This window comes from Aureobasidium melanogenum (genome assembly GCF_000721775.1).
Source record: "Aureobasidium melanogenum CBS 110374 unplaced genomic scaffold scaffold_14, whole genome shotgun sequence".
Taxonomy (NCBI): domain Eukaryota; kingdom Fungi; phylum Ascomycota; class Dothideomycetes; order Dothideales; family Saccotheciaceae; genus Aureobasidium; species Aureobasidium melanogenum.
Window position 1 is genome coordinate 604985 of NW_024470066.1, and position 15955 is coordinate 620939.

General features: G+C 50.7%; 5 protein-coding genes across 5 annotated transcripts; 4 read left to right on the plus strand and 1 right to left on the minus strand.

Annotated features, from left to right (window-relative positions):
- Positions 1 to 767: 767 nt before the first annotated feature.
- On the plus strand, positions 768 to 1160 carry M437DRAFT_31781 (uncharacterized protein; the record flags this gene model as incomplete). Its single annotated transcript, XM_041019212.1, has 1 exon — positions 768 to 1160. A coding segment is annotated over one exon (393 nt), but the record flags the coding sequence as incomplete, so codon positions are not given.
- Positions 1161 to 3275: 2115 nt separating this feature from the next.
- M437DRAFT_51489 (ARM repeat-containing protein) lies at positions 3276 to 6140 on the minus strand (the record flags this gene model as incomplete). The annotated part of the gene is made up of 3 exons (XM_041022192.1): positions 3276 to 3573; positions 3673 to 5814; positions 5875 to 6140. 3 exons carry the CDS (start codon positions 6138 to 6140, stop codon positions 3276 to 3278), a joined length of 2706 nt encoding a protein of 901 aa, XP_040878778.1.
- A 519-nt stretch (positions 6141 to 6659) lies between these two features.
- M437DRAFT_51054 (platelet-activating factor acetylhydrolase IB alpha subunit) lies at positions 6660 to 8141 on the plus strand (the record flags this gene model as incomplete). Its single annotated transcript, XM_041022120.1, has 3 exons — positions 6660 to 6697; positions 6747 to 6912; positions 6972 to 8141. 3 exons carry the CDS (start codon positions 6660 to 6662, stop codon positions 8139 to 8141), a joined length of 1374 nt encoding a protein of 457 aa, XP_040878779.1.
- Positions 8142 to 9225: 1084 nt separating this feature from the next.
- Positions 9226 to 10420, plus strand: M437DRAFT_67209 (CRAL/TRIO domain-containing protein; the record flags this gene model as incomplete). The annotated part of the gene is made up of 3 exons (XM_041024896.1): positions 9226 to 9237; positions 9290 to 9995; positions 10044 to 10420. The coding sequence occupies 3 exons, from the start codon at positions 9226 to 9228 to the stop codon at positions 10418 to 10420; spliced, it is 1095 nt and encodes a 364-aa protein (XP_040878780.1).
- A 1213-nt stretch (positions 10421 to 11633) lies between these two features.
- On the plus strand, positions 11634 to 14984 carry M437DRAFT_85709 (Na+/H+ antiporter; the record flags this gene model as incomplete). Its single annotated transcript, XM_041028331.1, has 1 exon — positions 11634 to 14984. One exon carries the CDS (start codon positions 11634 to 11636, stop codon positions 14982 to 14984), a length of 3351 nt encoding a protein of 1116 aa, XP_040878781.1.
- Positions 14985 to 15955: the final 971 nt, after the last annotated feature.

A 15955-nucleotide genomic window follows, 5' to 3' on the forward strand; every position in this document is an offset into this window, starting at 1 on the left:
TCATCGAGCATTCTACCGACATGTGGAAACCCTGAAGATCTGTTCACCGCAAATGAAGCGTTCTGTTCGATACCAGAAATGGATCTTGGCTCTTGTGGTCGGTTCCTTGGGCTAGAGAACATTGGCCAGTCCGGATGCCAGGACCCGTAAACAGTGCCTATCTTGTGCTCCTTACGCAAGGCTCATATCCTTCCGAAGCTTCTCGTCCTCAATTGGAATCGTGCGATGCCACTTTCCAATAATCACACGTAACCTACCGTGGCGTCGTTCTCGTTCCAACACGAATCAAGATAGCTTGGTCGATTCTTTGGTATCCATTCCTCGGGAATTGTGCTGCATCCGGGTAATGCGGCGTGTCCAGCCCAATCCACAGACCAATATGGAGTCTTGTCTATATCGCGCTTAGCGAACCGCGCTCGGATGTTCTTGCTTTACCCATGCCCAGAGCAGAGGCTGCTGTTCCGGCCGCATCTGCTATGCCTTTCCCGAGAAACAGCCCATTGACGATAGCGTGATACGGAGAGCATCTTCGGGGTTTCATGGTTGGCGTTCAGCAGGCTAGCAGTGCAAGCGCAGGCTTACATCCTTCAATGGTACGGTGAGTCCGCGTCTCTGTTCGGATATTCCAGAAGATGGAGATTTTAGATTAATAGACGTGCCTGCCCCCGTATGCTGTTATCCATTGTTCCAACTATCTCTCGTTTATCTGCTTCTTCTCTTCTCGTGTCATACGTTTCAGAATGTCCCTGATCAGACTTGGTGGCTTCTTAGCTACTGCTCTTCTGGGCTCTCGTGCTGTGGCACAGGTGTGTGAATCATATGGTGTAGACTTCCAGACCAACGGAGACTACTTCCAAAACATCAGTTCCACAGCCCCCTTCACCTTTGCTTCGATCTTCGAAGGATGTCAGAACGATACTGCTAACAACATCCTTGTTGATCCGAATGGCAACGAGTACCAATGCACAGACACTCCTCTCCAACCTGACGATGTCATTGAACTGTCAACATGTCCCATGGACAAGAACGAGATGTGGACTGGTGACTGGTCCCTTTTGATCATCTCGAACAACGGAGATGGGGACCCTATCGCGTACGAGCGTGATTTCTATCTTAGTGTTGGCATTCCTTCAACCATAACATACACTCCCACAGTGACCATCACTTCGACATCCACACCTGTTGTGATGGTCACTAGTACATCGACTATTGTCTCAATCTACACGCTGCCGGCATCGACCACCACCGTTGCTTCCGTGACAAAGGTAAGCTTGTCCATATCGTTCTGATTCAACTCTCGACTAACATGCCTATCAAAAGTCTCCTACTGTGACAATCACACCACCAATTTCTACAGTTGAAGTCACAAAGACTGCAACGCTCAGAAAGACAGCATACACTGTTGTCCCCTTCGTCAGCACCATTACCAAGACTGCCCATTGCTCGATGCCTCCTTCGCAGCGCTGGCCCGATCCAAAGTGTACCATTACTCCTACCTTGGTCACTGCCGCAGCTCTGTCGACCGATGCATCTACCACTTCTGCTTCTGCTTCTGCTACGCCAAAGGTTCGCCGTGGTCTGTTTGATCGCGCGGTACCGCTTGAACGTGAGGCCAGATTGGCCGAGCGTAAGGCTAGAAGAGAAACACGCCAGAAGATGAACTTGCACAGACGTGCTCCTGATTCTGCTACCACTACTGTGACCGAGCTTAACACTGTAAGCATCCCCTCTTGCGTCTTTCTGATATCTTTTGCTAATCTCTTGTGTTTTAGTCTCTCTACTCTACCTCCACTGTGGTTACCACAACTGATGCAACCACCATGACAACAACTAGTAAGCTATTCTCCTTTTCTATTTCCGGTCTCGAAGAAGGCCTTGTGCTAATATCCTATCCAGCCATTGCAACCTCGACCTCAACCTCCACACCTCCTGTGGTTACCGTCAAGAGCGGCACTTCCACTCTGCCCGTCGTAACCAAGACCCTCTCACAACAAACCACCACAAAGACTTCTATGACCATTCTTTACACCACCGTCAAGACCGTAACATCCTCGCCTACGGTGAGAATCCAAAGCACCACCACTAACTCTGCATCCGCTGTTGCTTGTACCGCCAAGGGTGGTAGAATGACTTAGACGAAGATTGCGAGTTTTACGAATTTTCCGTTTTTGCCAAGTTAGATGTTTGTGATATTCTGGTTGGGTGGGACAGGCAAAGGAAAGATTTGTTGTTTTGACCAAGTGAGGAGTATTTTTCCTTATTGTGTTGTCTTCAAGCGGATGGGTAGATTTCGTTCAGAGAAACCAGTCTCAATGTCTACTATCTCTCTCTCCTTGCTCAAACTCATCTCTTCGAACAAAAATCCAAGACACGACGTCTAAAACAACTTTCCCCCTTCGTACCTTCCAAGACCAAACCTTACCCTCCTCCTTCAAGAACAAGAATTCTCCGAGAACCAAGTTTTCTCGTCAGCACTTTACTCGTGACAGGAAGCCAAGAGTGTAGTTCGGCGTTATCAGAAAAAATGACATGGGCAGACAAAGACCAGCTGAACACGGCATTCGGACATGGGGGGTGGAAGGGAAGGAGACTTTGGAAGGTTTGTATGTGGCGGGAAACAAAAAAGATACATGGTGTGGGGAGGTAGACAAGTACCGTATACAAAAGTAACCTACCAAGCTTTCAGCCTCAGCTGCCTCACTGAGGCGTCTCGACAAGGCTTGTGAGCTGCCTTGAACTATCTTCTTTTCTCCGAGACAACAATCATTTTCGGGTGATCGGCAATGGAAAGAGGACAAAACGGAATGGTCACTGTGTCAAGTTGTAAGCTTCGCAAGATGTAGAAGAGGCTGAAGGCGCAAAGAGAGGGAAAGTTGCCGAACGAATGTACAGGACACAGATTGGCCAAGGCCGCAGGAAAAGCATCAATTTGCTCTAAGACGACTTCGTATTCTACGGCCTGAACAAAGCGAAGCCAAAACATCGTCTCCTGATGCTGACGTCCAACAAAAAGGACGGGGTCCCAGCAAAGATACGAAATCGCGTACGGTCCACAGGACCATAGCCAAGTAAGCAACACACAACTCCGATGCCCAATGCCCCGAAAAGAAAAGGTCGTAGGTATCGAATGAGGAAAAAAAAGTAGCAAAAAAGAAGAAAGAAGAAAAGAAGGCGCTGTTCCTGCCAATACTCCTTTCCATGCTCTTGACCGTACAGCTTGCTTAGTGGTTACGTTGGAGGCTTTGCTGTTTTGCCTATGGGATAGAGTTAGCATATTACTCCTTGAATCGTGGTGGGAAATGTGGACTTACCTTCATCATCTCAATTCTAGCCTTCAGGTTTTGTGTCACCTCAGCAGCACGTCGCCAGCTCTCGACACCACCAGTTGCGCCCTCACCGCTTTGTGTCCTCGACACTGAGGATCGTTGCATACCAGACTCTGCGCCCAGACCTGCTCCATAACTTTGCTCCATGGTACTACCAGATCTGCTACCACTAGTGCTGCGCTGCAAGCCAGAAACCGCGGGACTAGCGCGGCCGCTGCTTGAGTGGTCCATCGATGGTGCATTAGAGCTTCTGAATCCACTCACAGGACTTGTGATGCGTTCGATGCCTGCTGCTGCGTTGATGTGCTCCTTGTTTTCGCCGCTGGGCTCTCGTGACTGGGATGACGAATATGACATGCCGCCGCCAGGACGTCCGAATTGAGGTCGAGGCGGACCCATACCACCCATGGGTGTATCGTAGTGTCTCATTCCGTTGGCGCCATTGCTCTCAGAGTAGCCACTGTTGTGCATCTCAACATCTTGGCTGTGATCGCGTTCCACACGTCCCAAACGAGCCACTTCACGCTTCAGTCTGTCGACTTCGCGTGCGAGACTGGCTGCACGTTCTTCGGCAGCTTCAGCATCACTTCGCGCGCGAACCAACTGTGTCTCCTTAGCCTTGATACCCAGCACGTCACGAGTGTGGTCCTCAATGAGTTGTGCGTTCTGGTTTTGAAGTTCGTGAATCTGGCTGTTGAGTCTCATCTTGTCAGTTCTCAATTCGCTATTTTGAGAACGAAGATATTCGGCCTCTGAACGCAGATCTGAGAGCTCCGATCTTTCCGCTAAGCTCAACACTGATGGAGCTGCCTGAGGAGGTGGGGCGTATTCTTGAGGAGGTTCAGTCGTGCTCTGGTTGAATGAGTTTGCTGGCTTGCCTAGCGGTCTGGCAGCAAGGCTACGGGGTGCTGCAAGTCCTGAGCGAGGTGCAGGTGCGGGTGTTGGCGGTTCGTCTAACATCTCGACATCTTCAGAAGGTACTCTTCGAGGTGAAGCGGCTGGCGGGGCCAAACCAGGCTTTCTCATCTTTGATCCAGGTGCGGCAAGTCCTGACTTAAGGCCTGGCTTCACTCCGGGTCTGCTAGTTGGGCGAGCGGCTAGCGGCGCAGCAGCTGGAGGCTCCTCTGGTGTAGCAGGTCTGACTGGCGCAGGTGCAGCCTTCTTCACAGCTGGCGCAGGACGTCTTCCAGGAGCAGGCTTCTTTGCGGGAGGTGCAGCAGCTTTAGGTGGAGGGGCCGCCTTGGGCTTCCACTTGACCTTGACTTCTGCATTATCACAGTACTCCTTGATCTTGTTCTTCTTGATGTCGTCAATTCCTTCGAGATGAGGGAGCATGTTGCGATCAGTCATAATCTTCCACAAAGTTCCAAGGATTTCAGCCGCTGCTTCTCTAGGCGGTGCTTGAGAGTCTGCTAGCAGGGTTTTGGCTGCATCAGCCATGGATTTGAGCTCAGTAGGTGGTGGCACCTCTCTGAGGTTCTTCAAGCAGCGTACAAGCACACGGGCAGACTCGAGCTTGACTTGAGGAGTCTTGTGCTTGAAAGCTTCGAGCATCTCCTCCAGATTATCGGTCAAACCAGTAGCTGAGACGACGGCGTCGCAAGCAGCAGCAAGAGCGTCAGTAACGGACTGCTTCTTTTCCTTGAGACGCTCGAGCATAGGCGACATGATGGTGGAACGATATTTGGAGAAACTCTTCTTCAAACCCTTGGCGAGCACTTCAACACAGTTTGCAGCCACAGTGACACAAGCTACGTTGGCATCCTTCATGCTCTTTGCAAGACCACGCATAACATCGTCAAAGGGACCTTCCTGGATAGCGGGTTGATTGGCGGCGGTGAAGAGCTCATCAAGAGCCTCCTTGCGGTCCTTCCATTTTGACGAGTTGAGACGTTCGCTGAAGTCGGCCGGTACCTTTGACATGACATCAACAGCCTCAAACTCTGGCTCCAGATCGATCGCGCCATCTTCATCCTCTCCAGCATCTTCAGCTGCGGCGTCGTTCGCCTCCTCTGCAGCCTCTTGTGCTGCTTGTTGAGATCTAAGCAGTCTCTCTTGTGTCGGCTTCTCGTCCTTGACCTTCTCGAACAGCTTGTCTAGATCCGTCTGTTGGACGGGTTTGAGCTCAGCCCAGAAAAGGGGCTTCATAGCTTCTTTGAGCCATCGGTAGAGTTCGACTGTGAGGTTTTGTGCTTCGGCGCGCACGTTTTTGTCTGCGTGACCATAGACTTTAGGTAGGAGCTTAATAATGGGCTTGGGTTCAACTGTCTTGCAGCCGTATGCATGGTAGATGGCGGTAAGAGACTGCAGTGCAGCGACAATGACCTTGGGAGTTTTGGCAGAAAGGAGGGGAATAAGCTCTTCGATGACAGGATCGGCTATGTCGAGTTCGATGTAGAGAAGGAGGGCTTCGATGGCAGCAGCTTTTGCGGCAGGACGACCAGTCACACCCTTTTCGACAATGGGCTGGATTGTGGATGTGCGAGTGCTGGGGGGAGTAGGTTAGCTAGCTAGGCAGGACAGCAGAATGGGTTGGAAGATAGCGCACCGAGTGCAGCCAGGTTTGCCAGCAATTTCAAGGAAAGCGTTCAGAGCATTGAGACCTTCTGCTTGAGCAGCGACGTTTGCGTCGGCGACAGCGCCCTTCCAGATGTTGGAGTCGGCTATGAAGTCCTTGACGAGGGGGTCGCTCGGTTGCGCCGTCTTGAATTCTTTTGTAGCAGCTTCATAACCCTCCTTGCGCACCTTCCAGTTCTTGTGGACGAAGCGGTCGGCCAAGGGTAGTTTGCTGAAATCTTCTTGCTCTTCAGCCATGTTGGCGGTTTCTTGGAGTGTTTAAATGCAGTTGGTAGCCGGTCCAGTGGAAGAGCGGCCGTAAACAGAGTGCGGGATGTAATGTATTAGAAGCGACTACAGGCAGAAAGTCGCTACGTCGTCTTGTTCAAGTCTTGTTCGTAGACGATCGTGGTCGTCTCGTCATGGGAATTGGTGTAGTGGTCGAAGAATATCGCTTTCTCAGGCCCGACAACAACAACAAACAGACAGGCCAAAGCCCAAAGCCAAATTCGCGTCTGACGGCATCGGGCAGCATGCGACAACAGCTATGAGACTCGACTGAGTTTACTACCTACGCCCAAGATACTTGCGCCTTCCCTATTGTCTCGCTTGTTCACCCAAGTCACAGTCCGAAACTCGCGACTTCCCCTTTTTATTCGATTCAGGCACCCTCACCGCCGCCGCAGGTTGCAGGTCCGCCGCTCTTGCCAGCTTCCCCCACCTCCGTGACTGCTGCCAGCCACTTTCGAGAAAGAGTTGTTATGCGCAACCATCACAATGTCCAATCTCTTGACTCAGCGACAGGCTGAAGAACTGTGCGTCACCAAACACCAAACAGAATGCTGTTGGCTGATGTGCTGATAGCCACAAGTCTTTAATCGCTTACCTCACAGCCGCCGGCTTGACAAACACGGCTGCCTCCCTCCGTGAAGAGCTTGACATTGGCGATGAGTTTGACGATGCTACGCGAAAGAAATACGAGGGCCTCCTGGAGAAGAAGTGGACCAGTGTCGTCCGCTTGCAAAAGAAGGTAATTCAATGCCCTCATCCAACGCGACTTGTTTGGCCAGCGCCCTGACGCTCCATCAGATAATGGACCTTGAGTCACGCAACACAACCCTACAAACAGAACTCGATACTGCCACCCCAACTTCACTTTCGCGCCGCAATCAAGACCCAGCAACCTGGCTACCAAGATCCCCAGCTCGTCACACCCTCCAATCTCACCGTCAACCTGTTACATGCGTCGCCTTTCACCCTGTCTTCTCTTCACTGGCTTCGGGCTCTGAAGATGCCACAATCAAGATCTGGGACTGGGAGCTAGGCGAGCTTGAACGCACGATCAAAGGTCACACCAAGGGTGTCCTCGACATCGACTATGGTGGTCCGCGCGGAGGCACTCTTTTGGCCAGCTGTAGTTCTGATCTGACCATCAAGCTCTGGGACCCAAGCGACGAATACAAGAACATTAGAACCCTACCCGGCCATGATCATAGTGTGTCGGCTGTACGCTTTATTCCCTCTGGTGCGGCTGGCGCACCATCAAGTGGAAATCTCTTGGCTAGTGCTAGTAGAGACAAGACCATCAGAATCTGGGACGTCACCACTGGTTACTGTGTCAAGACAATTCGCGGCCATGCTGACTGGGTACGCGACGTCGCCCCAAGTTTCGATGGTCGCTGGCTTCTCTCTGTTGGAAACGATCAAACTGCTCGCTTATGGGACACTCAATCTGGTGATGCAAAAGTCACTTTTGTTGGCCACGAGCATGTTATCGAATGTTGTACATTTGCTCCCGCTGCCGCATATCCTCACCTGGCCTCGATGGCTGGTCTCAAGAAAGCTCCGCCGGCAACCAGCTCGGCCGAATTCGTTGCCACTGCTGGTCGCGACAAGCTCATCAAGCTTTGGGATGCCAGAGGAACCTTGATCAAGACGCTTGTTGGCCACGATAACTGGGTGCGAGCTCTGCTGTTCCACCCAGGAGGCAAATATCTCCTCAGTTGCGCTGACGACAAAACGATACGCTGCTGGGATTTGTCACAAGAAGGAAAATGTGTCAAGACGATCGAAGATGCCCATGGCCATTTCGTCAGCAGTATGCGCTGGGCACCAGGTGTGATCAAAGACGCTGCTGCTGCCAACAGCGATGCCTCTACCAACGGGTCAAAAACAGGTGATGAAGCGGCGAAGATCAGTATACGCTGTGTCATTGCGACAGGCAGCGTTGATTTGAATGTCCGAGTGTTTGCGTCTTAGCCACGTCCTTTGTCTCTTCTCATATATCATTGGGATGGAGTACCTGGCGCAGGGGGAGGGGATTTTTTTCAAAGGTGCTTTCCCTGTAGATGGTTTGTTTTCCTATTTTCAGCTCCCAGCATGGATCATGGCGCATCTCTTGCTTGTCTCACATCTTTACCGTTGTCATCATCCTTGCTCTTCTTACATACCCTTGCTTGTAGGGAAGGCCGGCGTTTAATCCCTTCTCTTCTGCTATATCCTCAAGAGAAAGACCATATGAAATACGCATGTCTAGCACTTCAGCCCCATTTTCTGCATATCTTGAGAGAAACACGTTCGATGATCTACAAGCATTGTCCAAAGTCACATGTATAAATCTGTCCCTGTTGTGAAAGACAGGGTTCTACCCTCGACAATGTTTTTCCTGTTTATTCGTGGATCTACCAAAGTAACATCGGCACATCGGCCATATTGCTATTTGATAACTATTTTGTGACTGCCTCTTGTGCATTGATGTTCGTTCCTGGATTTCATGGCACAACAAAACTGACACTCGCCGTAAACACTTTCGTTTTATCAGATTGCTTGAAACAGGGTTCAAGCTGAAGCAGTCTTCCCTGAAGTCTCGGTGTTTTTGCTTTTTCAAGCAGGTACATGCGTATCAGATAGGCATGCCAATCTTTCATTGATCTCAGGAGTCGGGACAGAAGCCCCTGAACCTTCAGAAAGCTGCACCGTTTGCATGGCCAGAAAAGATTGGGATAGAGAGACAGAGAACTAAAACATGTCGGGCGACTATTCATCCGGGAGCCGAAGATACAAGTTCCGAAAGCGAGAGCCATTGTCAGAGCGTGGCCGAAAATAGTGAGATGACGCTCCGTCTCGCCGCCATCGCTGCTGGGCATCCCCTTGGCTTAAGAACTGCCTGTCTTACTCAATTGTGCCGTCTCTTCTTCTAAGATTGCTGCCTCATCGTCGTATCGAATACATCGCGTGTCATTGTCGAAGCATCCCCAGCGCCCTTTTCTTTTCGTTGTCTGGTCTTGTTTCGCCGTATACAAAGTACCCCTCCATTGATAAGCTTCTCGACACATATCCAAACATGGCATCGCAGGTATGCCGTGAACACACATGTGCCCAAGAGTGACAGCGTCTGACAATCAAAGTCCTCGAGCAAAGCACCCTCGATCTCGAGCAAAGCATCCCTCTCAGCTGGTCCTGAGGCTGTGACCGACCCTGCGCCAACTGGACCCATCAAGACTCCCTTGACTATCGCTCTCCCCGAATGCAAGCCATTGCCTCCTGCAGCCTTGACTGCTGATCAAGAGACCAAGTATGCTTCAGTACTCTCGACTGTCTCTGCATGGACCACACTCCCCAGCAGCACTCTCAAAGATGCCAAAGATGAGCCTATCACAGACAACGAGCGCATGTGGTTAACCCGCGAGTGTCTCCTTCGTTATCTTCGCGCTACCAAGTGGGACATTCCTAGCGCCCTCAAGCGTCTGCAAGGAACTCTGTCCTGGAGACGCGAGTATGGTGCCGACACTTTCACCGCCGATTACATCTCTCCCGAGAACGAGACAGGCAAGCAGGTTATCATGGGCTACGACGTCAACGCCCGTCCATGTCTGTACCTCAACCCTGGCAGACAAAACACAAAGAATAGCGACCGTCAGATTCACCACCTTTCTTTCATGCTGGATAGAGTCATCGACATGATGGGCCCTGGACAAGAGACGACTGCCCTGCTTATCAACTTCAAGGGCGCCACTAGCGGCAGTACTCCTACCATTAGTCAAGCTAAGCAGGTCCTGAACATTCTACAAAACCACAACCCAGAGAGACTCGGCAGAGCTCTCATCTCACAGCGTAAGTCGAGCCGTATACCTTTGCATACAAGTCGCTGATACGCTGCAGTGCCTTGGTACGTCAGCACCTTCTTCAAGCTCATCTCGCCTTTCATCGACCCCGTTACAAAAGAAAAGATGAAATTCAACGAGGATCTCAAGAAGTACGTCCCTCCGAAACAGCTCTGGAAGGACTACGGCGGTGATTTGAACTTCGACTACGACCACGCCGCGTACTGGCCCGCCTTGAATAAAGAATGTGATAGACGCAGAGAAGCATACAAGCAGCGCTGGGTTGACGCTGGCAAAAATGTCGGCGAGTACGAAGACTACCTCCGCGGAGGTGAGCAGAAGTGCCTCCGCGACATTTCAGGCGGTGTAGAGAAGGATAGTGCTGGTGTCAAGGTCACCGACGAGACCCCCGACATTGCTAGCCTGAAAGTTTAAGGTCAAGACACAGAGCCTGGCTTTGCTGGCAGAGCCTTTTCATACTCATGTTTAGAGCAGCATTTGGGCAGGCGTTTTTTGTTTTCTGAATTGTTCCTTCCACAGCGAAGGTTCAACAAAAGCTACCAGCGCGTCACAGGAAGATAGAAGCATAAAAAGGTCCGCGGCAATTTGAGAATACTTGAAATTCATTCCACTCTTTCAGGCGACCAGGTTTCGTTCACGTAAACTTTCACAGGCATACATCGATCACAGAGTGTAGTCGACAGTTGCGGAAAAATATCGCCCTAAGATTCAGGACAGCAACCCAGAACTTAGGAGACGTTGGTTGAGATAGAGGCCCCTATAACAAGAAAAAATAGGGTTTACGATGACCGCTCTGGGGCAGCCTGCGGGATGTTGGCCCTTTAGCCCCACCGAAGTTGCGGACAAAAGAAAGCCAAAACCAAGTATAAGAAAAGACCAAGCATCATGTCCAAGCAATATGCGCCGAGAGCGGAGTAGTCTTCACCGCATGTCCGAGAAGATCGATTGCGATTGATTAGAATGACTCTTAAACCAGGTATTCGCAAGAGAATGACGCGGAAATTGATGAAGGGAATTGTGTTGATTCTCTGCCAAGAAGGACATTTGCGTCTGAGGCGCGCTTGCGTGGGGTTCCCTGGTAAAGCGATGGCCAAACGTCGTCATTCTGCCCGTTTTTCGCCGCTTGTTTGGTATTTCTCTGAACACCCTCTTTGACTCCATTCTCATGTGAACTTCTGTCGCTGTCGCTGTAGCTCTGGTTGGGAGAACGCGAAACGCAAACCCACAGCTGAAGGAAGGATTGGACCCTCCAGCAGGTTCAGACAAGCACAATCACGCCTCGATCTTGAATTCTTACTACCAACGTGCTTGCTTGGCTTCATACCGCCAAGGTCGGCAAAGAGTCAGCGACAAGACTTTCGTTCTTGGTCAACAGATCCTGGATCTCGCTTCTTCGGTCTTGGAACCACTTGCCTTCGTTTCCTTCGTACGGTTTCTTCGTCTTCCGGTCGATACATCAACCCGACACAACTCACCGTAGCTTGTTGGAGCGGCGACTGGGCGCAACCGACGACCGCATGCACCTGTCGACATCTATCCTAGATCCCGACCTCGACAACCACGACACGAGACCCTAATTCCACTATCGTTTCGTTACCACTACCTACCATACACTCATCCTGCCACCATGGCTTGGGAACATCTGAGCGTCGACAAGCCGCACTTGGTCTACATCATCCTCGGCGGCTTCACCAGTCTGTTCATGTTATGTTCGTCCCTCATTAAAGAAAAACTATACATCGGCGAGGCCACCGTCGCCACCATCTGCGGTATCATTTTCGGCCCACATGCAGCCAACCTTATCGACCCTAGTACGTGGGGAAACGAGGACCGTATCACTTTGGAGTTCGCCCGTATCGTTCTAGTCGTACAATGTTTCGCCGTGGGTGTCGAACTGCCAAAGTTTTACATGGAGCGTCATTGGCGATCTGTTACCCTTCTCCTGATCCCTGTCATGACATTCGGATGGCTTGTTACCAGTCTGTTTATCTGGGCTCTCATCCCACCGCTCAACTGGCTCGACAGTCTCTGCGTTGCTGCTTGTGTTACTGCTACTGATCCTGTTCTTGCTTCTTCAGTCGTTGGTAAAGGCAAGTTCGCCCAGAGAGTCCCCAAGCATTTGAGAGATTTGCTATCTGCTGAATCTGGTTGCAACGACGGTATGGCCTTCCCCTTCATCTACCTGGCCATCTACATCATTCGCTACCACCATCATCCCAATGAAGTTGCTCTCAATTGGTTCTGCGTTTCGATTTTGTATGAATGTGTGTTCGGCGCTATTTATGGTGTCATCATTGGCTACATTGCTCGCCACGCCGTCAGATATGCACACGAACACAATCTGATCGATCGTGAATCTTTTCTGGTATTCTACTTCGTGCTGGCTCTGTTCTGTGCTGGTTCCGGATCCATCTTGGGAATCGATGATCTGCTCGTTGGGTTTGCTTGTGGAGTTGGTTTCAGCAACGATGGTTGGTTTACGGAAAAGACTGAGGAATCTCACGTTTCGAACGTTATTGACTTGCTCATCAACTTGGCCTTCTTTGTCTACTTTGGCACCATCATCCCCTGGGCTCAATACAACTCCGCGGTTATTGGTCTGAGTGCTTGGAGATTGGTTGTGATTGCAATCTTGGTGTTGCTGTTCCGTCGTATACCAATCATGCTTGCGCTGAAGCCTATCATACCCGATATCAAGACTTGGAGAGAGGCTCTTTTCGCTGGACACTTTGGGCCCATCGGTGTCGGTGCAATTTTCGTCGCCATTCTTGCTAGAGCGGAGCTTGAAACTGACTCTACAACGCCGCTTGGAGAATTGCCAGCACCTGGATTCGAACATCTGAACATCATTGAACTCATCTGGCCCATCACAACCTTCCTGGTCATTACCTCAATTTTGGTTCATGGATCCTCAATCGCTGTGTTCACCCTCGGAAAGCACATCAACACTCTTACTTTGACAATGTCCTACACTCAAGGTAACGACCCATCGTGGATGGACAGACTCCCTCGTATTCAGTCACGTTCCAAGACTTCCATGTCTCAAAACAGACCTGATGACACGGACGATACGCTCGCAGAGAAGGGCGAATATGGTGCCTTCCCTCCCAACTTCCTTCGTCGCCAACGTGAAGATGATACTCCTGCTCGCCCCTTGAGCAGACGTAGGTCAAGAAAGTCTCAGTATGGCGCTGGCGGCCCCATTAGTGAATCAGCTATCAGACCGCAACGCAGCGAAAGCGAGAAGCTTGAGGAGTCCACTTCTCGTAGTGAGTCTGACGCTTCGCCGAACCATAAACACGGCAAGCCTCCATTGGGTCCTGCCAAGTGTGATGATGATGAGCCTGACGAGCCTGGTGAGCCTGAGGGTGAAGTCTACGAAGAGGGTGGCGAGACTGTCTATGAGGATGAAGAAGGCAATGTCCTTGCTGTCAAGAAGACTCACCCAGGCGACACTGATGAACAAAGAGAAGAACGCGAGAGAGCCGAACTTAAGAAATTGATGCACGATCAGGATATCCATCACGGTGTTGCCCGTAGAAAGGACAATCACACCGAAGATGAAGACGAGGATGGAGCAGTAATGCACGAATTCAAGAAGATGGGCGGCGAAGGAATCCAAGCAATGGAGCATCCTCAAAAGGAATGGCGCAAGAAGATGGCTCATCTCGGAGGCCTTCGTAAGAAGGAGGACCACGGTGACAAGCCAACAGCCAAGAAACCCGCACCAAAGCGAGGTCCTGCACGTGCTTACCAATTTGGAAACACTATCATTGTGGAAGACGAAGACGGTGAGGTGTTGAAGAAGTACGATATTGAGGCTCCTCCGAAGAAATCGAAGCCTGCAAAGGAAGGAGAAGCCGGCACATCGGCTGAAGGCTCCAAGCCTGCAGGACCTACTAGACGAGGTCTCGCTCGCATGGGAACCGCTCTGAGCATCACAGGACGCAAGGGCGATGAGATGGATGCTTCCAACGCCAGGGAAGAGAAGAGAAGAAAGAAGGCCGAGCAAGAGGCTGAGGATGATGAGCGCTTGCGTTTCACTGTTGGCGCTGGCGGTCAAAGGATGAGCAAAGCCGAGTTTGTCAGACAAATTTCCAGTCTCAATCCCAGGCAGCGTGCTTCGCTGGTTGAGGAAAGCGATCTACCCGAAGCCGTCAAGAAAGAGGCACGCGAAGGCGCCAAGAAGGGCAACGAGGATGCAATTCCTCATCGCCTGCATTCGATGCCCGAGAATAGACCCGTCAGATTATCGAGCAGAGATGCTGAGACAAGCCTCAGAGGTGAATCTCCTGCAGTCACTGGCCAACCTGACTTGGCGGATAACGCCAAGGTCAAGAGAATGCCGAGTCACGCAGACGCTCCCTCTGGACCCGAAGGCCTGACTCTGGTCGACTCCAACGATGAAGTCGTACCTTTCCACGATGTGACCGGTGATCTTCGCAGATCAAGCGGTGCTGGTGAAACACCAGCTGAGAAGCGCCGCAGAGAGGCACGCGAACGTGCAGAACAATCACGCCGGGAAGCGATCGAGGAGGACAGTGAGGACGATGGCACTGCCAGAATCCCTCCCACTCGCCCTCAACCTGAAGGCCGCTATCCATCTGACGTCGAGACCGAGACTGCCGCCGAACGCCGCCGTAGAGAAGGAGCTCTTGCAAGACACTCGGACAACGATTCACAAGCCGATTACTTCAACAGCCGTGCCCGCGACGTTCGTCTTGCAAGCGGCAGCGCACGCCCTGCCAAATCTCGCCTCGACTCTGATACTGAAGGTGAGACGGCCGCAGAGCGCAGACGCAGAGAAGGTGCTCTCGGAATTACTCAAGAAGAAAGTGACAGCGAGGATGAAGACAACGCACCTCGCCAACCACCAACCAACATCAGATTCGCCGAACCACAGAGACCTCAACAAGCCGCCACATCTACCACTCACCGCACCAGTCGTTTGCGCTGGGGCAAGAACAGGAAAGATTGAAACTTGAAGAGTAATAATAGGTGTTAGTATGTAAATAGCATCAAAAAGGGTTATGTGGGCATATATGCATATTAGGGACATGTGGAGTCGTTCTTTGTTTGCAAGGGAGGTCTTGTACATATGTTTACTCTTTGATGTTCTAAAGGGTGGTTGTTTCGATTCTTTTTGGTCAAAGTCAGCGAGGCGTACGGGGCTTGTGGTCGTTTTAGTTTTGCATGTTGCTTTTATAGACAGATTCTTTCATATCAAGTCATGTCCTCAACCCTTTATTGAATATGTTTGTATACGTTGATCTTGACACCTCAGTATCCAGTCAATCCGATTCTCAGAGACTTGAACCATAACGTTCAAGATAGGAGGAATGGCAACGATAAAAAGGCAGATCCGACGGAATTTCATAGAGCCTCGGCTCTTGCTTGACCCTCCGCATCCGCAACCACCACCATCTTGCTGCTCAACTACAACTCTTTGACACCTTGCTTCTTGTTCTTTACCTGTAAACTCTTTGCCCTTCCTTATACCAATCTAAAAGACCTTGATTTGCTTTTTGCCAAAAGTGCCACACTTTTCGTTTCCAATCTTTGTCGAAAATGCCAGCACAAACGCCACAAGAAATGTACAAGGGTAAGACCTATGAGGGCTGGGAGCAATTGTCACCACGTCAGAAAGTGGAAAGGTTGTTATCGACACTGAAAAGCGATCACGAGGGAAAAGTCAAAGATGTGAGTTTGTCTTTTCTTTCCCTCTCATGTTTTTCTTCCCTTGCGTAGGAAACCGGTGGTGGTGATGGACGATGATGAGAGAAAACAAAAGAATAGACAAGAAAATCGCTGCAATGGAAGAATGAAATGTCCATCCTTTCCCTTGGAAGAAGACATTAAAAAGCATCTTACACAACCGAAGAAAAAAAAGATCAGAAGGACTAACCTCTTCTCCTCCTCAATTTTCTAGAACTTCGCAACTCCCTTCTT